This window comes from Pyrgilauda ruficollis, unplaced genomic scaffold (assembly GCF_017590135.1).
Source record: "Pyrgilauda ruficollis isolate IOZ18807 unplaced genomic scaffold, ASM1759013v1 scaffold49, whole genome shotgun sequence".
NCBI lineage: Eukaryota > Metazoa > Chordata > Aves > Passeriformes > Passeridae > Pyrgilauda > Pyrgilauda ruficollis.
Window position 1 is genome coordinate 2,453,186 of NW_024526488.1, and position 24,929 is coordinate 2,478,114.

Here is a 24,929-nt window from a genome sequence, read left to right on the forward strand (position 1 = left end):
CCACGTAAAATGATATTTGCTATGTGTATACACATGATGGCTGATGTATGGGCAATTCAGACTACTTGTTCATCACAGTGTGCACTACAGCCACGGACTTTACATCTGCACCTGTGTGTTTGTATAACAGGGGTGCCATGTCAAACTGCCTTCTCCTGTGCACATGGATGTATCCCCTGGGACAAGAGGACTTAATAAACTGAGGCATCATTGACAAAGACAATTAGAGTAGTTAAATACAGAAAACTTAGTTGAATTGTCGTAAATAACTGAAATGTAGCTATAAATCTCTAAAGACAAGCAGGAACAAGCCAGTCAAAGTGATTGGAAGGAAATACCGTAGAAATTTGAGTTAGCTGATGAGTGGGCAACAGGACACAGCTTTTCCCTTGTACATGTCTTTTGTGGATAGTACCAAGCCATGTGTTAACCTATGCCAGGGCTTCTAAAGAGATAGAATTTCAGCTTCTGAATGGGATTCTTAACTGAAAGCTGAAGTAAGAATTGCTTGTCCTCAGGTTTTACAGCAGCAACTCAGAGTTGCATGTAAGATTAAAGTCTGGTCATTTGTGGGACTTTGGTCTATAATTAATTCTCCATCTGAAGCACTAATTAAAGGAAATTATCTCTGAATTTGCAGCCACATGGTTTTGCTTTAAACTGGATAGTTTGAAACAGAAAATATACTTGTACGTACAAAATTCCTCTGTAAGTTTTAAGGAGTTTTTTTGCGTTTCATATACACACGTATATGAATTGTGTAAATAGTATTTTCTTCCAAATCTGAATGTATTGTTCAAATACTCTCTATGTTTATAAAGTGAAATAAAATTTTCCTAAGGTAGCTTTCTCAGGCATTTTTGTTTGAAGAACTTAATTGTGATATTGTATTGTCTAGAATGAATGAGCAGAGCTTGACTGCAGTTGCCAAATTCAAAGTGCTAAACCATAGTAAGATGAGAAACTAACTCTTGGATTATTCTCCAGAAATGCTGTGTGATTCCTTTGCAGGTTTTATTTAATTTAGTGCTTTTCATTGAGCTGCATGGCTGCTTAGTGAAGCTCTCGGTGTGAATCCTGCTGTGTCACCTCCTCCCTCTCCACAAAGTGTTGAGCTAATGCAGCCCTGTAAGACAAGGGATACACAATAGGCATATTGTAAAATACCTTGTTGAGCTCATATCCTATACTGGATCTTTTCTCCTAGTTTTACTTTTCCTATTTTTGGGTAATGGTTTTGCTAGTTGGCGTTTGAAGCGGTGCAGTAGAAACTTGAATGTCTGCTTTTGAATAACAGTAGACTTAATTCTTCTGGGTTTTGTTTCTAATATCACTGCTGCTTGCAGTGGAAATAATACTTTCTGGGTTTACATGAAATTGATTTTGAATTACCTGAATGGTTTTAGTACAAAGTACATATAATTTGAAACTCTTGGTGGACACTGAGGCCGGCCTTAGGTATGCAGAGGAACACAAAGTGCATCATTAAAATGCTCAGTCTTAGATTTCATTAATTTTATGATTGTAAAATTGTCACCTACGTTTCCAAATGAAATGCTCTAATAAGGAAGACAGGTTTATGTGGTAAGGCTTTGTAGTTCTTCAGTTCAGACCACGCTTAAACTTTTTCACTCTTCCTTTAGGCAAATCCCTTAGAAGCAGAATGTTTCAATTTTACACATTTTGTGTCAATTTTCCAGACAGAAAAGTAGCCCCTAGACATTAGGCATTTAGCTACGGAAAGGCAGTTTCCTTAGTTTTATTTGATTGCTAGAAGTTAGATTCCTGCTGATAGTTCAGGACTGTTAGTGGTTACCTGACTATTTGACAGAAAACATTTCCTCTCCTTTGTTTAACCTTTGACTCGTGAATGTAAAAGTTTTATCAGAGCTGTAGTAGAAGCACCGGTGAGGTGGAAGTCTACTTACGGCAACAAGGGTTGTGCATGACTTTGAATAAAAGTCTGAGCTCCTGCCTTGTGGCTCATTTGGATTAAGAGAAAATGCTAAGTATGTTTTTAATTAACCATGAAGGATCTTGGTCTCTTGCTTTTTTGACAGACAGGGGCTGTACTTTTAAATAAAGACCCCTGTATTCTCCATCACAGCATATATATCTATTCATATTGTCTATGTTTTTATGTTTCTCCTGATTATGGAAGAAACACTTAGAGAAATTGTTGTATGGTTTTGGATGTTGTCCTGTGTTTCTCTTACATGTTTGTTTTTCAAGCAGTTATTGATTGTAACTTGAGGAATGCAAGGGCAGTGGCTACAGTTAAAGAAAAATAAATAAGGAACCAGTAGCAGTTTCGTAGTTTAAGAACTGAAATTAATTTAGATTTCCAAATACATTAAAATTGAATATTAAAGCCCTGACTTTCCTTTACCTTCTGTACTGTGAAGGGGCTTCATTGATAACCTTTAGACGTTTTCATAAGACAGCTAATTAATTATGAAATGTACTGACTGCTCATAAATAATTTTATGAATACAGGTATGGTGGTGAGGTTTTTCTGGTAATGGACTTTAATTTTGATTTTATCTGTTGTTAAGGTACATATTAGTGTGTATCTTAACACATTAAGGTACACCTTAGAGTGTAAGGTACATATTAGTGTACATATTAGTGTGCCAGTTCTGAATTAGGAGGAGTAATATATTACAGGTCTCATCTGTCAAACTCAGCCACTTAAAAACTACGTGTTTCAGACAAGGCATTTCTGTACAGTATTGAAAAAAATAGTTACCCAGCTAATAGATGTTGATGGACATTTGTGTGCTGTATGAATTTTCTGTACATAGACTAGTTCTACTGTGCTAGCAAAGATTAAATAATTTTGCAAGATTTGTTAACAGGACAAGGTAAGGAGATCCTTTGACCTGAAATGCTTCTGGATTTTAGCTGTCATACAAACAAATGCCAAACAAACCAACAAGTCCAAGTTCTGTGTACTGTGCATGCATCACAACAGCCCCATGCAGCATTCCAGGGTGGGCCGCAGTGGCTGGAAAGCTGCCTGGTGGAAGAGGGCTTGGGAGCAGCTGAACAAGAGCCAGCTGTGCACAGGTGGCCAAGAAGGCCAAGGGCATCCTGGCCTGGATCAGGAATAGTGTGGCCAGCAGCACCAGGGAAGGGATTGTCCCCCTGTACTTGGCACTGGTGAGGCAGCACCTTGAACTCTGTTTGGTTTGGGCCACTCACTTGAGGAAGGGCATTGAGATGCTGGAGAAGGTCCAGAGAAGGGTAACAGAGCTCGTGAAGGGTCTGGAGCACAGGCCTGATCAGGAGCAGCTGGGAGAGCTGGGGGTGTTTATCCTGGAGAAAAGGAGGCTCAGGGCTGACCTTACAGCTCTTTACAACCACCTGAAAAGAGGAGGTAGCAAGTGGGTGTGGGCTGTCTCCTGGGTAATGAGTCATGGGACAAGAGGAAACAGCCTCAAGTTGTACTACTGGAGGTTTAGATTGGTTATTAGGAGAAGTTTCTTCATGGGAAGGATTGTTGAGCACTGGAAGCTGCTTCCCAGGGAGGTGGTGCATTCACCACCCTGGAGGGATTTAAAAGACAGGTAGATGTGGTGGTTGGGACACAGTTTGGTGGTAGATTTGGCAATGCTGAGTTGATGGTGGGACTCAATGGTCTTACAGGTGTTTTCCAACCGACAGGATTCTATGATTCCATTTACAGGTGTTTTCCAACCGACAGGATTCTATGATTCCATATACAGTTGTTTGTCCAATATGATATATTGGATAAAGATGTAAAGCCTATAGTATCCAGTATTTATCTACAAATAAATCTGTTTGCTAGAGCAGACCAAGTCAATTAGTAGGATTATTAACAAACGTGCTTCCAAAATTAGCCTCTGATGAAAGAGGCCAGAAGTGTTCCTTGACAGCCTTGAGGATTTAACAAATTGCAAAGAGCTTGGACTTGGTCTTTGAGTTGAGAATCCATAAAACCACCTGATGGTGTCTTTATCATGAACAAAGACACCTGTGTTTACTTTGAATGCAGAGATGCATTGTATATGCACACATACATATGCACTCTTTACTGTTTATGAAAAAAACAGGTGTAACAATTCTTTGTTATGCTGAATGAATTACAATTAGCAAATATATAAAAGAAAAATATAAAGAGAACTTTGTTGCTTTCCAGTAGATCTTTGTAATATTTTGTTGAAGCACATTATAATTAGAAATATTGACAAAAGCTTTTGCAATTAGGCCGTGCTATTGAAGAACTGAAGATTATGTAAAAAAGAAGCAGAGGACAGGTTCTGGCAGATTCTTTGGTTTCATGCCATAAATGTAATGGAGTAATTGTTTTGATTTCCTTAATATTTCAGATCTAAGAGGCACATTGAAATGATATTAACCTTGTGTCTCTGGTTATAAGGCTTAAAGCAATACTTTCACTATTCTTTCAGCTCATAAAGGAAACTGACTTTCATAAACAATGGTCAAGTAGGTTGTTTTCCTTAGTGGTTCATTTGCACAAAGACATGGAAGGGTATCATCATCCTGGTGTTGCTAAGGAAAGAAATTTCTATGCAAGCACTCTGGTCAGCATGCCTTGCTGTATGAAATAAAAATCTCCCTTGGTTTTCTGTTAGGGTTCATTAATTTCAAATAATTAATTTGACCTTTTTAAATGCTTAAAAATTGCATTTAGTTTTTCTTTTCTCAGGAATAGGGTAGCTGAGGTCACATAGAAAAGAAGTATGGTTAATATTTTATTGCAATACAATTTTTTTAATAGAATGCTGTTCATACATGTTCATTATCAAAACTAGATTATCAGATGAGATTTCAGAGTATTCTACAGCAAAATGTGCTGGGGTCATATATACTGTTAACACAGAGGTAATAGCAAGAAACTGGAAAGCCTTTAGGTAGTCTTACCCATTTGTGTGTGCAGTGTTATAAAAATACTTTGAGATTTATACCCACCTTGTACCTTGACTTTGACAAAATGCTAGGACAGTGTCCTAGTCCCTGCTGTAATTCTGGGTTGTGAAGCTGTTTCACAGCTCTGACACTGCAGAAACTCTGAACACTGCAGAGAACAATTAATTATTTTGCCTCTATGTGCTGTGTTTCAGTGGTGTGCAAAACCAAGTTAGCATGATTTGGGAAGATAATAGAACAGGGGTCCTAGGTGAAAGAATGCTCAAAGATCCGATGTTTTAGGTGCTGATATGGTGGGTGTTTTATGAAGGCATGGAATGTTCACACCTGTAAGCAGTGAGTGACCTTACAAAGGTGCACTAAAGTAAATTTTATTATTATGTTAAGAAAATATTGAAAAACAAATGTAATAATGTCACACCCTAACCACTGTCAGCAATACCAAGCATTAAAAACGTCTGTGAGCATTAAGAGGTTCATTTTGTTTCAATTAATAGCTAGCACAATGTATGGTAAAGTGTGATAAAGGCATTAATATGGTGGAGTTAAAGGAAATCATTAAATCCTTGCCTCTGTCTCTTTGGCTTGGCAAGAACAAATTCTTGATGGATTTTTGTGGGGTTTTTTTTTTGGTTTTTTTTTTTGGGGGGGGTGGGTTTGTTTAGTTTTGTTTTTTAGGAGCCAGTAGTTAAAGCATTTATAAAGACAGCAAAATTCCTAGAAAATGCATTAACTATAACTGTGTTTGGATTTCTGCTGTGCTTTTTCTTTTTCTGAAGAATCAGGATCTGTTTCTAAAGCCTTGCCAGCTGCATACTGAGAACAGAGGTGTTACAAAGAAAACATAACCCTTCACTGGACTCACTGCACAAAGCAGTACTTGGCTTCTCTACCAGCCAGGGTTTCCCCTGACAGCTTTCCTTTTCCTATCAGGGAAAACATTTTGGGTCTGCATACTGGGTTTTTGCAGTTGCAGGTAGCATATTTCCTGGAATATATACATTTGAAATGTAAGGTCTGTCCTCAGCATGAACTAAAGCTTTTAAGAAATGCGTGTCTGTGGATTTACACTGCATTGAAGAATGGAGTCTGTAGTAGTGTTATATGGGTATGAAATGTTCTGAAAACCTTTCAGACACTATTTCCTTTACAGCTCCCCCTTCTAGTCTCTAACAACTAATATTAACTATAATATTACCTATTCAGTAATGTTTGTGATAAAATTCTAACAGACACAGAAGGTGTGTAACTTGTAAACAAGGCATAATTTATATTGTTATTATTTAGTTTATATGACTTAATGGCTTAAATAGTGATGGTGGAAAGTTCTGTAGCGTGTAAAGCACGTTATGATGATATCACTCTTAAAGAGAACTTCTGTAAACAAAAGGCAAATTGGAACTGATACCACTGTGTTTGAGATTCTTTTCTTGTACTCTTCAGTTATGTCTCATTTGTCTTGAATTCTGTTGAACTCAGTGAGAGTATTGTGCTCATGGGCTGCAGACTTGTGTTAAAAGTCTCTTAAGTATAGATGTATTAATGTGTTTGTGTTTGCAGTGGTTTTATTTTGGAAGTTATGGAAGAATGGTTTTATTTTTGGAAGTTAATTTTATGTGTAGAAATGACTTTATAGGGAGACCAATATTCTTACATATAATGTGACATCTTTACTATTGCACAGCATTGCACCACTTGCCAAATAGGGGGTACCTGGTCTCCCAAACAAAGTTGTTTTTCATTCTCCAGGGAAGCAGCAGGTCTGTCAGCCCTCTGGGTATAGGAAGATGTGGAATTTCAAAACTGCAAATAACTACTGAAATCTGTAACAATTAGTGATAGTGGGCGTGAGATTAGAAAATGTTTCAAATGTTTTTTTGGTGCCTTGAAAATGCTAAGAAGTCTAAGTATTGTGAGTTAATCTGCACTTAATGGAACTTCATTCAAGTATCCAGCATAAAGAAAACATCTATCTGTACTGTCTGTCAGTGATGTGCCATTGAATTTCTGGGGAAAATTTTGATGTGCTTTTTATTTATATGTAGAGATGTTATAAAAATGTGCAAGTCAGATCAATCATCATAGTATTTAATAAGCACTGGAAAAATACATTGATATTTTACTAAAACACTTTTTCCCTCCTGTTTTAGTTACCTACCATGGTTTGAGGTATACTACAAGCTCCTAAATACCCTGGCAGATTATTTGGCTAAAGAACAGGTAATTTTACATATTCTAGTTCTTTGTGTAAAATATTTTCCTTGAAATATTAGGCACCATTTCAAATACTGTAAAGGGATTCTATACGGCTTAAAAGTTTTGGGTTTTAGTAGGATTTAGAAGCAAGTTTTATTCCTATTATTGAAATTCAAAGAATTTGAACATACAGCTTCCACAGTCACTTGAATCCCACATTATTCTAAAAAAGCTGCTGAAAATATACCTTTAAAACTTGTCAGTCTCAGCATAAACAGGTCCTGTGTGAAGTGTGAGCAGTGTCACATTACTGGAGAGCTGCATGACGTATTGATTGTAAACTGTAGCTCTCTGGAACTATCTGATTATCAGCTGCAGACACTTTTGTTCAGAGCTGTATAAAATACGATGTACTGTTTCACCCTTCAGATTAACTAAAAACTACCTCTTGTAATTCTGACTTCTCAAGTAGCAAGACAAAATTACTTGCAACATTTGGTGAAGAATCATGATAGTTTAGTTGGCATATTCATGAGCATATAGATGTATTCCAAGATTACACACCAAAGGACCCACTGGCATCTGTCTTTACTGACAACATTAAAGATATACCTTTCTGCTTTATATTAGTGTATTAGATTTCAATTTTTTAAAAAGCATCAATATTTAGCCATATGCTGTAGACTGGAAAAGCCGACATATCAAAAATATATGAAGTATAAAATAAGAAATAATTATGTATTATAGTAAATGGACTCTAGAGAATGATGATATTGTATGTTAAAAGATAAATAGGAAAATTTGGTATTATCTGTGTGATTCAATGAAGTGGAATATATATAAGTCTTGCAAATGCTATAATTAGACCTTGGTTTTGGTCTCTGTTTCACTGTAGTAGAATTACAATTGTTTTGGTTATTAAATACTTATATTTCTTTGTCAATATGTAGTTTGATATGTAGTAAATAGTAATTAGTTTTTATATGATAATTCATTAACTTTAAAATGCATTCCCCATAGGAAAATGACTCAAATGATTTGTTGAAATCATTGTATAGCCATCCTGTGCCAAAGGCGAATGCTTTTGTCAGTTTAAGTGTGGTAAGTATTTTTTCTGTTTTATTCCTACTGACTATGAAATAGTAGGTAAAGTTGAAAGAGAAAGAAACCTCAACTCTTTGAAAGAGTAAATTTGTGTTGCTTCCCATCATTAACTGGCTTGGGCAACCTCTTTTTTTCCTTCTGTGCAGGGTGGAGACAGTCTCTGTCTCATGTTGTTTCCTGAAAGTCGTGGTCATAAAGAAGAAGAAATTTGAATTTTGCTCTGTGGGTGCAAAAGTAAACTGCAGTGGGATCTGACAGTGCTAGAACTACTTTTTTGTGTTTCCAGCTGTTTCATGTAGACAATTTTGGTTTCTCCTGCTGTGCATCAGGAGACACTAACTCAGTTTTATTGCCTCTCATGTCTGAGTAGGTACAGTTTCAGGATTGGTCAAAAGTCTGTGAAAGCTGGCTACTTTCCCATCTTTCTTCCCCTTTTTCCTAGTTTTGCTTAATCATACAAAAATGCTGTAGGAAGAGCAGTAGAAGTACACTCTGTTATGTGGAACTTTGGGCACATCTCAGTGAAATGTGTCCAGGCCTCCTTTGCTTTTGTGCTCGAGCTGTTTGTGATGTGAGATGGGATAGTGATAGTGGGTCAAGATGGTGTTGCTGCAGAAACATCAGAAAGTGGATATGTCATTGTTATGGTTCCTGACATTTTAACCAGAATTAGCTTGTGAGTGCATGTTTAAACACTTCTGTAGAGGTTGTGTGAAATATAAAGGCAGCACAGAACCTCTGCTGTCTCTGAGCCGTTTGCATGTTCAGAGCATCTGTACAGCTACTGAACTTGCCACAGCATGCAAACAGCTGGCTCTTGGTTGAACCATCATGCATTGCAGGACACGGGAAACAGTGATTTTGTAAAGGCTTCACTTCCACACACACTGCAGTATTGTTAGATTATTTATCTTGGCCTTATTTGTGTGGTTTCTTGTGACTTTTAATGTATCTTAGAAATAAGCCCTGTATGTCAATTGAAGTAAGCAGAGATTCTAGAAAAGCATCTGGCCCTGCTATGAAGGCAGGAAAAATGGAGTCTACCACTTCTGTTCCAGCAGTTACTGATCCTTGCTGCTTAACATAATGCTACCTTTATTTTATTTTAATTTTTCATATTTCAGATTCCTTGTGTTTTCACTAGGCTATAGAGACCTAGTATTTTCCCACCATGTACAGTGGTAATTGACTGTGTTTGGAAGTCCTTTCAGTCTTGTGTGTTGTTTTTTTACCAAAACAATGAACTGGATTTGAGGCTGCAGTTGGAATTGTTTCTGTTGATATGGTTTTTCTTTCTGTTGTCAGTGTAGCGTTTCAGTTCCTAGCACCTTTGCCAAAAATACTTCTGTATCTCAAATATATTTTGCTATCATAAAATGTAGTATTACAACCAATTATAATTTGACAACTTTAAAAAGCTTTATGAAATGTCCTTCAAAACTCCTGTGGTTCAGAGGGACATAAAGAAGTTTCAAATATATTTTCCCTTGTATTTCTCAGAAAGTTCATCTTGTCCATAACTTGCTCACCTCAAAATGAATGTTGTGGGGAATGTGGACATGGCTGTCTTGGTGAATACAGCTGGCTACACTGAAATGACAGATTGCTTGCTATAAAGTCGATACTTCTTGGTTTTATTTCAATGTTGTCTGACTTTGGAATTGTTTTTCCTCAATTATGCCTTGTTCCCAGTTATATCAAAGAGTTTTGTAATCTTTCTTGCTGAACAATGGCTATTGAAATGCAAACCTCTTGCCAAATGCTTGGCTGCAGGGACAGTAGAGCAAATATTGTGGGTTCAGATAGGGCAGAGCAGGGAGGAATGGGTCAGCTGGAATGCCAATGCTTGTTGGATCTAAAGGCATCTCTATTTTTGTAATGCTGCAGGGAGCAGGGAAATATTTATTGCCACTTGCAGTTCTAGTCTTTTGTATTGATGTTTCATTTTTGGTCCTCAGGTATGGTAAAAGAAGCTAGACTGGAACCATCAGTAGTCATAGACTTAAAAAGAAATTACAGTCTAAAAATAATTGTAGAAATGATACCCTGAGATGGCTTTTCCTTGTGCCAGGATCAGTCTGGTTCAGATTTCATTCACTCAAATGTGCTGTAGTGTCTCATGGATACTGCAGCAGAGTTTGGGTGGCAGACCACAGTGGTCCTTAGGATTGTGTGTGCATAACTGTGCATAAATTACATCCAGTATTGGGATATGTGGTGTTTCCCAGCAATCTTTGGTGAAAATGCCTTTGTCCAGTTAGGGACCAAGTTGTACTCTCTGTTGGTCCCAGTAGCAAATACTCTGCAGATGAAATATATGAGGTGGTCATTTGCTCTATGAAACCTGAGCTTAAAAATAATTTAGCTCACTTTTTTTTGTTTGTTTTAATTTTTTAAAATTATTGTCGTTATTGGGAACTAGCTTAGTCTGAATTCGAAGGGGGGAGGAATAAAAGGAATAAAACCTACTTTCAGCCAATATTTTAAACATGGAATATTACAAGCAGTAGAGCCAGCTTTGGCCTTTTTTGTTGGAAAACTCAAAAGTCAACTGTTCAATCTTTCTCTCATCTTGCATAAGAACCAAGAGATGATTTTTGCAAGTGAGCAAGTGTTGAAAAAACAGCCTTGTCTTGTATCGGTGAGTTTAAAAGGCACTGACTATCTGAAAGCTATAATTAAATAAATAATCACTTGCTATAAGACATCTCTGTTGATTTGAGGCTTATTTACACCTGTTCTTTGGGGAATTCTGCTGCTGTCTTTGGCCTAAATGACCCATCTAATATTAATGTACCTTTTCTGTTTCAATCCAGCTTCAGAGCTATGTGTGTGTGTATCATAATCCTTTGGTAAAAACTGCTACGAAAATCAAACCCTTGAGCTGATGAGCAAAACTTGCATTTTCCAGTGTCCTTTTTGGAGAAAACTTTATACAGGACAACAACTATTAATTTAGTATCTCTTCCAAGGTCACTCATCTTCTTAAGGGAGTTCACAAAGATGTGCAAGGACTCCATACCACAGTATTTTTGCTGCTTTATGACTCTTAATGACTGCAGTAATAGCTTTTGCTTCTCATAGATCTGGCTTCCTTTTCTGTTTAATGAGTGAAATATTATTACTTTGTTAATTAGAAGTAATTACTTCTCTAAGTTAATAACTTCATTACGGAGAAATCTTTTGATAAATATTCTGTGACCTTATTACATAGAGGGAATAATTTTCTGTTCCCAATGTACTTCTGAAGAACTCAGGCATTCTGAATTTAATCTGAATATTTTCTTCTTCTTGAGCGGAGAAAAAAATATTTTTTTTCCTGTGTTGATGGGAAACAATACCTGTGATATTTATTGTGCAAGTGGTATGATGTTTATGGGATGCCTTTTTTAAGCCAGTTTTTTCTTAAATTTTAACTATTGCCAAATGACCTAATTTGTGGGGAGAACTTTCTATTAAATGTATCAAGCTGGTTTAATAAGTCTCCTACACAGACTTAATAGTATTAATTTTTTTTCTCTTGAATGCAAGACACATTTAAGTCTTACAGTCTTAGTTTTGGTATATCTTTTTCAAGTTTGACTTGAGAACTATAAAGCTATGTCTTTGTGTTGCTAATTACAATTGTAAAAATATACTGTAAAAACAACAAAATTCTGTAAAAAAAAAAAAACCAAAAGCTAAAAATCAATAATTATTTATTTAGCATGCAGTCATTTTTTTTCTCTTTCAAAATTTAGACTAACATGCAAAAATGCCTTAAAATTACTGAGCTAAATCCATGTCTGATAACTAATAGGAGCATTGGATTAATGAGAGTTAATTTACATTACATCTGGTTTTAGTTTAACCCATTTTATATTTACATCCTAGATGGCCTCAAACTAAGATGCATAAAATTGTTAATGTATTTCATAAATGATTGCAGGATCTCAGGCTTCAGATCTTGCATTTCTGTTACCACATTTTTTGGTTCAAAGATGTTTGGAAAGAGAATTTATATCGAGTAATAATATTTCTATTTGAAATATTTTTCTCATGTGAGTGGTTTTTCTTTTCCATTCTAAATTTACATTTTGTCCTTTAGCATTTTTTTTTGTTGCAATTTTTAATTCAATGCTTAATTTAATCAATGCTACTCTCAGGCTCATGACAACATTTAAAGCTGGCTTAATTTCAGTGTTATTTCAAAACTGCAGCACAGCATTTTGTTCCCCTGGTTTTGTGCTGTGCAGAACCAGAGCTTGTCATTTCATGTCGTGATCTGCTTAATTCTTTGTCTAGCAGCAGTAAGAATGTTATTAGAAAAGTGGCTATTTGCTTAAACACAGATGGGGTTGGAAATCTTAAATGCTGTGTTCTTATGAAAAGATTTTTTTTTCCTGTGTGCATAAATTATCAATTATTTTTTCCCATCAATTAGCACTCGTATTTCATTACTCCTGACATAACTGGATTGCCAACTATCCCTGAAAGTGTAAGTATTCCATTTCATATTTAACCTCATTTTGGGCTAGGCTGAACTTTTGCTTTTATCGAGAGATTTTTTTTTTTTCTAAGACTGTTTTTAGAAATTATTGATGTCTGTTATTGCAACCTTTTGTTGGTAGTTACTGTTGCATTCATTAACCCATTTTAAAGCATTAACAGGGCATTTCTGACCACTGCTATATCTACCCTTTGCTCATAGTTGACTTCTTTGCATTTACTAGGATTACTTATATAAAATATATTCTACTTCTGCACCTTGTGTTTTATTTGCATGTTTGCCCTTTAAACACTGCATTGCTCAGCTGCAAATTCACCCATCAATATATGCAGTCATTTTTTGTGCAAGAAGGCATTGTTTCAGGCTTTTTGAAAACATGCTGTACCTGCCTACACTTGAGTGCTAACCAAGCACCAGGAACAGGGGGTTTGGGGCTTTTTTTTTTGTTCTAGTTTTTAAAAAATTTTCTTTATGAAGACTTGCATTCTGTAGATGCTAAATATCCTGGATGGTGCTGTGGGTAAATTACAAATGTGAAATCTCAGCTCACATTCTCTGTGATGTGTTTAGCTAGATAGCATCTCATAAAAGAGCTTTGAAAGGTCCTTTCTTCCCCCCCTCCAGCCTCTAAATCTGGAATTGTGCATGGCTGTAGCGGTGTGTTTTTACACATTCAAACAGTGCCTTCCTTCTGGAAGTTAAGCTGTGGGGGCTCCCAAAATCTTGTAGTGCCCCAGAGCTGGTTCCTGCTGGATAATGATGTTGGGGCAGCAGGGAGCTGCTGCCGGCTCCCTTCAGCATCGCGGAATGCAGGGTGGGATGTGCCAGGGAAGGACCCAGAGCTGGGAAACACCAGGGGAGAGGAGCAGGAGGCTGCTGGTAGCAGAGAGGAGGCATGAGGGCACATCTGTGCTGGTGGAAAACACACTGAGGAGGTGGCATGGACCATGTTGCAGCTCCAGAAACCAGGGGAAGTTGCTGGATGGAGGGATAAAGGAGAGGACACATGTTGCTAGGGCTCATTGGGCAAGACAGGGCTTAGTTTTTAAATGTATATTTTCATCTGTTTCACCTTATGTTTTGAATGCCTCAGTTTTTAAGGAATCTCTTATTACTTGGTGCTCTAATAAAATAGACTTTTGGAGGCTAGAAGGTGTGTTATGAGCTTTAATTGAAGAAAATATGGGAAAGCATCTAGCTGGGCATGTGGCAGATCAAGGATCTTGCAATGATGCCAATGTAGATTTATTTTTCTCGTTCGAGAAAGGTGAAGTAATTTTAAGGTGCCTTTTGATAATTATTTTTTACTCCACTAATAAAAGTCTCATCCCTTCAGTAAGAATCAAAATAGTAAGGTACTAATGGGGAGTTAGAACATTCAAGGAGTGAAGAAATGAGGTAATTACAGGAAATAAGCAATAAAATGAATTTTTTTGCCTTTTGTTGTAAGGTTCACGTATTTCAGGGGCACTTACTTTTCAGCTATAACAAAGAAATAACTGTGACTGTCTCCCAAAGATAAATTGGTCTGAAAAAGATTTTGAACTGTTTTTTAACACAGCTTTTTGAACACAGAATCAGCACACTGTTACCAACTGTAGTGTTAGAGGGTGTCCAAGGTAAATTGGACTGAGATTCTCATGGTGCATTAGCCTCTGACAACCCCTTAAAAGTAACATTTGAACAGAGTTTTTTTTCCTAAAACTGACTGTTTGTAGGCCTAAATCTCTGGTTTTTATCTCTTCCAAAATTCTATGCAGTGTGGACCAAGAATAACAGTAATACTCCATGTCTTGAAATTAATAGTGGGTTTATAAATTTGAATGAAACTGAATTGACCACTGGATCTTTGTTTGTCTTTTCAACTTTATTTTTCTTTAGTGTTGCAATATATGCAAAAAGGAAGTCACCCCACTCTGAAGCTTTTACTACTTGCCCTGGCTGTTTTTTCAGGGCTGGGTGACCTTGCTGCTGTGTCTTGGCCACATCCAGAATAGAATGTTAGTGTACAATTCCACTGTTGATGTCTGTCCTTCTGCTGGGGCCTATCCTTGGTAGACTTCCTACATGAACATTCAGTAACAGTGTTGTCCCTGACAAGAGATGAATAGCAGTTCTGTTTGCAGATATGATAATGAATATGTGAAATGAAATATTTTGCATATTGAGGACTGTATTAGTATATTTTCATACATGTTCTCCAGTGTTTACAGACATTTGCTCTTTTCCCAGGCAATTTTGCTAGTAGCTATTTTAGTTTATTCAGAGCTTCTGTGTCTCTGGTGCTGTGCCCTGCAGAAATAATTGTTACATTCAACTGAAACACAGAGATTCCCCCCACCCTTTTTGTCTTTTTCCCCCACTTTTCTGATGTCTGAACTATTAATGGAATGTGCTGGTGATTTTGCCTCTGATTAAGCCCCACAGTGGGATTCTTACCAAGGGTGAAAAGGGTGGCTGCAGGAAGACCCCTGCAGTACCTTCCACCAGTTCTGTGGGATGTTTGATGTCCTGGCACACGCAGCTCAAGCAAAAGCTTGGTATTGTTCAACAAGCTGTTTTGCTGTACTTGAAATGGAATGAAATGTGTTGACTTTGGGAGACCCTGGCAAAGCAGCAGTTTTATAACTGTAGCTGTGACAGAGCAGGTATCACCGTGGTGGAAGATCTGTTCCTGGGTTGGAAGTAGGGAAGTAGTGGTCACCTTAAAAGCATATATTGATATAATACCCAATCTCATATTTTTTTGAATTTGAAAGTATGAAAGGGAAAATGTAAGTCACAAACATAATGAAAATGAAATGAGCAAAATATTAATAACTTTTTCTGCAGTTAACTTTTCATTTGCTTTAACACCAATTAATTATTTTTAAAGCGCACAAATTTTGGTGCAAAGGGCTTTCTTTAATAGTTTGGGGGGTTTTTCTCCCACCTAATAATTAGACAAAAATTTTCACAAGAAATATATATCAAATGTTCCACTTAACTGCTACTGTTACTATATTGTTAACTTTTTTTTTTATTCAAACAGAGAAACCTCACTGAATATTTTGTTGCTGTGGATGTGAACAACATGCTGCAACTTTATGCCAGTATGTTGCACGAGAGACGAATCATTATTACCTCCAGCAAACTAAGCACTGTAAGTACTTCACACATCTCCTTTTAAGTAGGATATATTGAACATTTCACAAAATGACCTGCAGACCTTTGTGGTTTTAGATATGTTCCGTGTGTACTTATAAGACAATATCTACATACTCTTCTAATATATGGTTTTAGTCTGGCTCTTGAAGTACAAAAGTCTGATTTATGTAAGACCTACTCAGATACATTAAGTCAGGTTAATTATTTTTCTTATCAGGAGATGAGAGTTCTTTAACTCTCCCGAGTTCATTTCTGTGCCTTCTAACCTAAAAAGAATTGTTAAGAGCTATTATAAGATCTTTATTATTCACTTGTGGCTTATTCCATTGGAGCTACTTGAAAGAAATCAAGGGCCCTGATAATAGCTGCTATCCTAACCTGGTAATAGGTAGATTCATCTTTGTTAGAGTGGTTTGGGAGTGCACACTGTAATATCTCTGATTTGCAGCAGCTCTTCAGACTGTCAATAATGTACAACTCAAAATAGCAGTTTTTTAATTAAAGGTTTTGAGCTACTGCCACATTAAAATGTTTTGTTTCCCTCCTTATGCCTGCTTAGGCTGCTTAATAAAAGAATGTTGCATTTTGTTTGGAAAGTATACCTAAATATTCAGATGCCACTTTATTTTAATCTTCACAGAGTTTTACAGATTTTTAAAATCCCCTGTATTTTGAAAATACTCCCAAGTCAGTTTTGCATCAGTACAAGGCACTCACTTTATAACCAAGTTTTAATCACAGAGTATAATTCTTACGCAGAATCTTTAGCCTATTAAGCACAATTACCTACATTTTTGTGAAGAACACTGCATAGAACATATTGTTTAATATGCTCTCTGTGGTGGAAAATCAATTCTGTATTTCTGAGCACTGCTAATTGCACTACCAAGTAAATGAACACATGGGTACAAGGTTGGATATTGTACTAAAAATACTGTTTTCAAAGACTTGGAGGTGCTGTAAGGAGTGAGAATTCTTTGATTATAAATAATGGATAAAAATCCTTTCCATTTTTTTGAGTCAAAAGTAAATTGAAGATAGAGAAGGTTCAGAATTGCCATAAAAGGCTGACATTTTAAAATTCTAGGTACAGTAGCAATTATTTAATTGCCTTATTATTTTTTTAAACAGCACAGTGTTGTGTCCCTGTGACCAGCACTGCAGTTAGGGCAGTGCACAAGGCAGCACTTCCCCCATGCTCTGCAGGGTGTGGAGCTAAGCCAGTCCTGGGAACTGGAGTGAAGCAAACATGGGGTTGTATAAGCAGAGGTCATGTGAACAACTAAAAACCAGCACAATAAACACTAAATTAATTTAGACAATCTTCACATTACTACTCTATGATAGCATTTTTAACCACCAAAGATGTTATTTCTTCTTAGGAAATCTCCATATTTTATTATGGGGTTTTTTTCTCTCCTCTCCATGCTCCCCTGCCCTTCCTGAAATGGATAGGGATAGAATTGTGCATTACAACGTAAGACCTGAATGGGCAAATAGATTTTGAAGGGAAAGCCCCTTTCAAAGAACCTGTCTTAGCAGAAACTCACATGGTGTAGCAAAATTGAAATCAGAATTTTTTTCCACTTTGCCAGTCTGAAACACAGCTTGCTATATTTAAAGGGGGGAAAAAAAAAGGGGGAGAAAAAAAAAAAAGAAGAAATACACCATTAAAAAACCTCAGCTCCAATGATGCCCCAGTCAGCCCTGTTTTACTGCTCCAGTAGAGAGGAGATAGGAATCCTGATGGCAGCTCTAAGCCCGTGGAAGATTCATTCTGCAGGTGAGCACGTGTCCGTCTGCTTGGCACGATTTAGAATGGTACTCTCAACCTACATTTGGATCTGCTTAGGACTTGTTTTTGTTAGGCTGAACATCTCAGCTGATCTCTATTGCTGTGATGTGACAAGAGAAGAGGAAGTACTGGAGTTAGACGGTGCTGATCTAGACCGCCTTATTTAAATGATCCCATTTCTCTTTGGAAGTCATTACACAGCAACAGATAGAATATTCTGGTGGTGACAAACTTCCACTTTGTTTACCTTTGGCTGTTGATTCCTAACCTTTTAATGAATTAAAAGCCATCTTGCTGGTGTCTTCACTTGAAAATAATTTATGTCACTTTGCAGACACTTGTAGTGGTGTTTGGATGTGCTGGAGAGTGTCCCCAAGCTGTGAATGTAAATTGTAGCTTGCAGGTCAAATCCAAAATGAGAGAGCACATCAGCTTCACTTTTTTTCTCGTTGATTTTTCAGTCTACTAGCATTACTTAACTCACAGCTGAACAAAATTACTGCCACATCATGTTGGATCCACCTTTGATACAGGACTGGTTAATTTTCACTTGCGCTAGTGAGTTCTGATAAAACAGAAAAGTATAACTGGCTTCTTAAGAGCTTCAGTTCACAGAAGTGCTGCCTGCTCATCTCTTTCATAAACAGAATGGGGTGATGCATGGCTTGCTTTTTTACAGAGCAATATAGTTAAAAAAGTTAATGAAACACTTTCCAGTATTGCCAGTAAGAATTTAATTGAATTGCCAAGAATTATTAAATGTGTTTTTGACAAAAGATATTTCTTCTTTAACATGGGGATTGCTTAATGTAGTACAGTAAGCAAATGGAGTGTATTTGGGCATCAACCTTTGCAAGCTTTGTGCTGTTTTGGTGTTGCATACAAAACCACAGCAGACTGGTACTTTCTGTTGCAAAGTTCCTGTTTTGATATTCCTAAATTACAGCTTGATACTAGAAAAGATGATTTGTTCAAAAAAAGTGCAGTCAAACACAACTTTCTGTTAAGGGAGTTGTCTTATCTTTGGGGTTAACTGAATATCAAGTGTTTATGTCAGTTCATGGAGACTGGGTTGTGATGTCACCTTCAAGTTATCAGCTCTGTTTCGGTTCACTATCTCAGGGCAGTGACTGATAACAAAAGGCATAATTCAAGGCCTTGCTCACTTTCTCCTCACCCTTCTTGTGGGGGCCAGGAATGGAAAACTGCACTTATGTTCAGGAATTCTTTGTCTACCATTTCTACCTTTTTAATTTCATACTGCCATTATAGTCAAGTAAAGGATCAGCCCTAGTATGGATAAAAGGGGGCAAAACATGATGCTATATTTAAAAGGGTTTCCTGTAGAGGAAAAAAAACAGAAGAAAATAAGGTTGCCTATTTTAAATTGTTGAGTAGCGTTTTTTAATTAAAAGAAACCCTCAAAACAGAAAAAAAACTGGCCGTCTTTAGGGTGTTTCAGCTTATATTTTATTTCAGCCAAGCAGGCTTTGTTTTATGTACATCTTCAGAATTTTGCAGTTGTGTTTTCTTTACATCTCCCTTTAAATTGATTTTCTGTGGGTTTATTCCCTTTAAAAATTCCTTTGGTGTAGATATTTGTCTGCTAGTCTTTCCAATTACTACCAAGATACAGGTGGAAACATCCCACCACTCGGTTCTCTTATATCTTCTGGGTCATTATTTGCCCTAACTGTTGATTCTTTTATTAGCTAGACTTTCCAACCACTTTAATAATGTGATTATCACCAACCTCACAGCTTGCTTCAGGCTTAGCGTTAGAACGAGATGGATTCAGCTAGCCTGAGGATTATGCTCTGTAAGATCTGTATGTAGCAAAAATTACCATTTCTGGCTTTTGAACAGTAAACTATGAAAGAGAAACAAATTATGTGGCTTTGGATTAAGTGAAAGGATGAATGAAACAAAGGGATTGATCTACTCACAGAGGTGGCTGTTAGTTATTTCACTTTAGCAGCAACAAGAAGACCTTTCCTAAATGCCAGGCTGTATGTTCTTTCACAGCACTGTTTCCTCACACGTCACTGCATCTGCATGTATTCTTATTAGTTGCATGGAGCTGAATGAGTTTCAGTAAAAATAATTTTTTAATTCAGTCTTTCTATAAATTATTAAAGTGCTGGGATTGGCTTTTCCAGGAAGGCTGAGGTACAGCATTGATTTTATGCATGCTGGAGGCAGGCCCTAGATGTTTTGGCCCCAAGTGCACCTGCTGTGGTAGTCTACCAGAACATCATACCACACTCTCATGTATTCAAAGCAAAGGAATAAATCATGATTTTACAACAGTGCATCAGTTGACTTATTGCTGTTTTGTGACCGGAGGTAGGAAGGATTGCTGTTTAAAGCCATGTCATCGGTTCTCAAGTCACTCAAGCACGAAAGCTTGTCATATGCCTCTGTAATTGTACCTCTGCAGTCTCTCCCTAACTAGTCAGCTGGGGCTGCGTGCTCCGTCTCCAGCACCCGGCTGGCCAGTGTCTGACAGGAGCTTTCTCATCAGCCTGTCAGGAATATGCTAACTAGATTGGATCTTCTGCGGCCGGCACTGGCAGGTGGAAGGGATGCTACACTTTAAAGCAAATGTCTAAATGTTATCTCTGCTTTGACCAGTATTTGTTTTGGGAAATACAAGCCTGGCGTGTCTCAGAGCATGGTGCTTACAAGTTCTGCTTGGCGCTGGCTCTGGGTTTCTTTGGTAGCCCTACAAAAACAGACATAAATATCAATAAAAGTTAAGATTTATTTGTTGTGGTGGTGAAGGAGCACTGAATATAAATTTATACACATAGATTTGTGGAATCACTTTTACTGTTGCTTCCATGGGAAGAGAGCTTTCTACAGTTGCCCCCAGATGCCCTCAGTGAATTGGACTCTTGGCTTTGTTCTTTTTTCTCATTAGTCTTGTTCAGCTCCTATCACACTGTTCGTAGTTGCTCAGGAAGAAGTATTGCAGATTTAAAATTTAATTCATATCTCAAATTCATGTGACCTGGAAGTGTTCAAGGGCTAAATTTAGTTCTTAAAAGTCAAGAAATGGATGGGAATTTATCATTAACTTGCAAGGCAGAATGGATATTCTGCTGATACTCACTGTGCTCCCAGAAGCATAATTGGAATTAATTTTGGAATATGACCTGAGATAGGCCATTTGGTCTGGAAGTAAATGACAAGTGGCATTTAATTTTATTTTTTTTCTATAGTTCATGTGTAGGCAGTGTTAGATAACTGGGCAGGGGGGCAAACTGTTGTAGGTGCAGTTAAGTTCCCATTGGGACACCTGTAGGGAACACATTTCCAGAAATGAGGCTGCAGGATGTCATTATGGAATAAAGTGGGGTTAGAATATACAGCCAGATCTGGAAAGCTGTCTCAGTCTTGAAGTTTAGAATAGCTTTCTCATTGCCACACTATAATATTAGGAGAAATAATTGCTTAAAGAATTTGTGAAAAGAAATTGAAATGTGTGGTTAAAAAAATCTTTTTAATGAGAGTGGGAGGGAAAAAGCCAGTAAATAGTTGGAAATTGCTATTACCTGCCATCTATCAGATCTACAAATTAGCTCCAGAATTTAATTTTTCCCTTCCTAACACATGCAGGAAAAAGAAAGCTCCAAGACTGAGTCAATCTGGGGCAATGTTGTTTCTTTTTCATATGACTCTTGGCAATTCAGTAAACCTGAGGGGACTAAATCCTGTACAGAGCCAGTGTGGGCACTGCTGCAGTGCTTTGGGACTCTTGAGAGAAGCCTTTAGGAGCTCAGTCCTTTGTGGCTGGGCTGAGGGGAACTGAAAGGGAAAGAGTCCTTATTCTGTTGAGCAAAACTGTCTCACCCCCTACAAAAAGCACCACTGAAGTATTTTGGTGGTCGTGTGAAGCAAAAGTGAGGAGGAGTTGCTGGAGGGTGAATGAATGTAATACCAGCCCTTGTTCTGGTGTGCTGGTATGGCAAGATTTCCCCTTTTCATACTTGCTACTGCTTTATCACTCTTTTTTTTCCCTCAATTCACCAATGATAAGATGAGCTATATCATCATTGGTGGTTATCTCTATTCTTGCTACAGTGAATTGTCTTAAGTAAGCCATTCACAAGGAAGTTTGTCCCTGCTGCTTAATTAGTGGGTGGCAGAACAACATGCCATGGAGCTCTTTTGGAGGAGGAAGTGTTAATAAAAGTGATTTTCCTGGAAGCTCTCCTTTCAGAGGTGAGAAGCATTTGCAGAACCCCCTCATTTTATGGGAGGGTAGCTCTTCCTCCATGGAGATGGGTCATAAAATAAAGGAAGAAGGAAAGGGGGCATCAAGGAGATGGTCAGGAAAAGGGACACAAAGATGTATATATTTTTGGTGTTATGAGGTTTTGTGAGTGAGGAACAGATAAAGAAGTTAGGCAATAAATTAATGCCAAAATGAGAATAAACAAACAAGAAAATACAGAGATGAAATGAAGAAATGTGAGGAAACTGCAATTTTTGAGCAGGTGATATAATGAAGCATATAACTATGCTTATTATATATGCTTTATTATAGGATAAATGAGTATCAAAAGAGACATGCTGTTAACCCAGTCTCTAGGGTGTTAGGGATAAAACCTGATGATTGACTTCCAAGAGTTTCATTTTCAACCTATGAAAAATACAAAAACCTTTGTGGTATGAAAATAGTGAGTAACTGAATGAAGTTACATGTTTTTTCCTCTGCACCCACACCTACTTTGTTATATAGACACCTCTGATTATCTCTGTAAGTGCCTGTGGGTCCCTGGTGTGGGCACAGTATGTCAGTGGTATTCCTTGTTGAGCACTCACCTGTCTACTACCACTTCAATTCTATTTTCTGCTCAGCTTCCGTTATTGGGAAGCATGTCACTCCTGGAGCCATGGGCAAGGAACAAGCCCTGTCTGCAGTCTTCTCTTTTCTCTTCCAAGCTAATGCACAAGAATGATGCCATAATGCTGCTTTGTGAATCAAGAACTGCAAGAAAAGAATGAAATTGATTGTGTATGAAGTGCTGTCAAAATCATGAATAACACTCATCTCTTCCCTTTCCTTCCCCCAGAAAAAATGATAAAAGGAAGTGAATAATCCTAAAAAAACCCAACAGCAATTCAGGGAGAAAATGAGTTTTTTTTATATAAGTATTTTCTTTTACATCTTTAATTTTTAGAAGGGAAAAAGTTAAAGTATTCATCTGTGAACTGGAAATAGATTTCCCTTTCTCTCTCCCTTCTGTGAGAGAGGAGAACAGGATTTTCATCTTGCCAACAGGAAGAAAATACATTGTGGCTCATTTAAGGCCCTCCCTCTTTTTCTTCCTAAAGATTATGGGGATGGCAGATGGAAAATGATTAGCCAGGAGCTAAATTAAAGAATTGCATGGAAGTGGCTGTGCATATCATGGCTTGGACAATATATTCTGTTCTCTTTTGTCGCTAATTTTTTTTTTCCTCACTGATTTCTCACCAGTGCTGGCAGAATCAGCTAGGTTTATCATTTAGTCTGACTGTTTAATCTTTAGAGCTGGGAATAGATTTATCCTCTCTTGTAAACTGGCACAAGCAAGATCTCCCTTCCCACTTTCCCTCCCCAACAGTCTTCCCCTGCCCTGCCTCCCATTCAAGAAGTGGATGGAAAGGTAGGTCTCCACAAATGTTAAGCATCTGTTATGGGTTTGGGGCCTTATCTCATTCTCAGTCAAACAGGATTTAGATGTGTTTGCCCCTCTAAGATAAAGTTAGTTTAATTTAGGAGTTGTAATGATGTAGAGGAGAGGCTTCCTTTCACCTATGCAACTGTTCCCCTCTCAGGAAGCAGACTGTTTCTCAGTAATTCTTGTGCACTGGGACTACTGGGGAAGGAGCCACAAGGGTTGGTCCAGGCTGATGGTGACTGCTGTAATTGTGGTAAAACAGTGACCCATCCCCTAGGGTTTGTTGCTGTAGGTATTAATGAGTAGATGAGATAACTAAACTAAACAGAATCTTGGGCATCTTTCAACATATGTGTGGTCAAGGCAGTGGGAGGGAAGCAGTTCTTTGGCCCATTGGGACTGTGAGGGAGGAGGGAGAGAGCACACCAGTACCCATTTCTGGACATGGTGTTGACAGAGATTGACAGTGTTTGACGATTTTTCAGGAAATGCTTTTATCACAGTAGTTCTTTAGTTGCTTACAGTAGATTTTGAAAGGTTCTATAGAATCACAGGTTAAATTTACTTTAGCATTTGTTTAACTTCTGTTGCTGTTTTTGGCTTTCTGACAAGATTCTGCTAATCAGTTTCTGTCTTTCTTGTTTGTGCATTGCAATGTGTGCAAATCCTGCCACCTATGCTCTTCCTCTCTTTTTACCTTTGATTATAGAAAAGGCTTTGAAGAAAGTAATTTATAGAAGCAAACTGCCAGGTACCTTTTGTGCAGGATAAAGGTATTTTTATGTTACTCATTGAAATTATGTGAATAACAGGTATCAAATAAGCATTATCTGTGAGTCTGCAGAAAATGTTTTAGGTGAAGTAGTGTGGCTCCAGACATGTCACAGTGTTTTAGCAAGTCCTGAAATGAGGAAAAGGAAGAGAGATCAACACAAAAAGGGACCAGTCCCTTTGAAATACAGAACAGAAAGATGCAGTGGTAGAAGTGAGCATTGGGGTAGCAGATACACACATCAGAATTACTGCATCCACATGAGGGAGGGGAGGAGCTGCACTCTTTGTGTTCCCAGGAGCAGGTAAACCTGCTTTGATCAAGTCTTGAACTAAAACTTCTCCCTCCTGTTCATGTTCATTACTGCATAGATTTTGAGCAACAGCCTTCCCAACTGTCTGCTTATTGCCATAAGGTAGAAAGGAACTCATAATTCGCTAGAATTTGGACATTGTTTCAGTCTTGTTGAGATTTGGTAGTAATCAATTTTCTGTTGCCCAATAATGAATTTTGCTAACAAACTGTATGTGGTCTCCCACTATTTGGAGAGACTGTATTTTCAGTGGGCATCTAGTTTCAGAGTTTTTTTTTTTGCAGGGGCAAAGATAAAAATGATTTTACCAGAATCACTGGAGACCTCTGGGGAAAACACCAGTTACTTTCCTTGCAGTATATGAAAGCTCACATGTTGATTCTGGCTGTAGCATCTTATCAGGAGAGATCAGAAACAGACTGAAACTTTCATTTGGACTCGGTACTATTAATAAGCCTATTACTGATGGAAAAAGACATAAAGCTTCTTATGCCCAGTGCAAATGTTGGAGATTTCAAATTAGATGT

The 24,929-nt window shown here is 37.6% G+C and overlaps 1 protein-coding gene across 3 annotated transcripts in view; it reads left to right on the forward strand.

Annotated features, from left to right (window-relative positions):
* The window catches only part of DENND1B (DENN domain containing 1B), a 152,572-nt gene that overhangs the window by 63,900 nt on the left and 63,743 nt on the right, over positions 1–24,929 (forward strand). For 2 of the 3 annotated variants that reach the window (XM_041479593.1, XM_041479595.1), the window contains exons 6-10: positions 7,065–7,134; positions 8,131–8,211; positions 10,796–10,855; positions 12,638–12,691; positions 15,735–15,845. In XM_041479593.1, coding sequence (XP_041335527.1) covers positions 7,065–7,134; positions 8,131–8,211; positions 10,796–10,855; positions 12,638–12,691; positions 15,735–15,845 — 376 coding nt within the window. The remainder of the gene's footprint in view (positions 1–7,064; positions 7,135–8,130; positions 8,212–10,795; positions 10,856–12,637; positions 12,692–15,734; positions 15,846–24,929) is intronic. The other variant, XM_041479594.1, reaches the window with a different exon arrangement.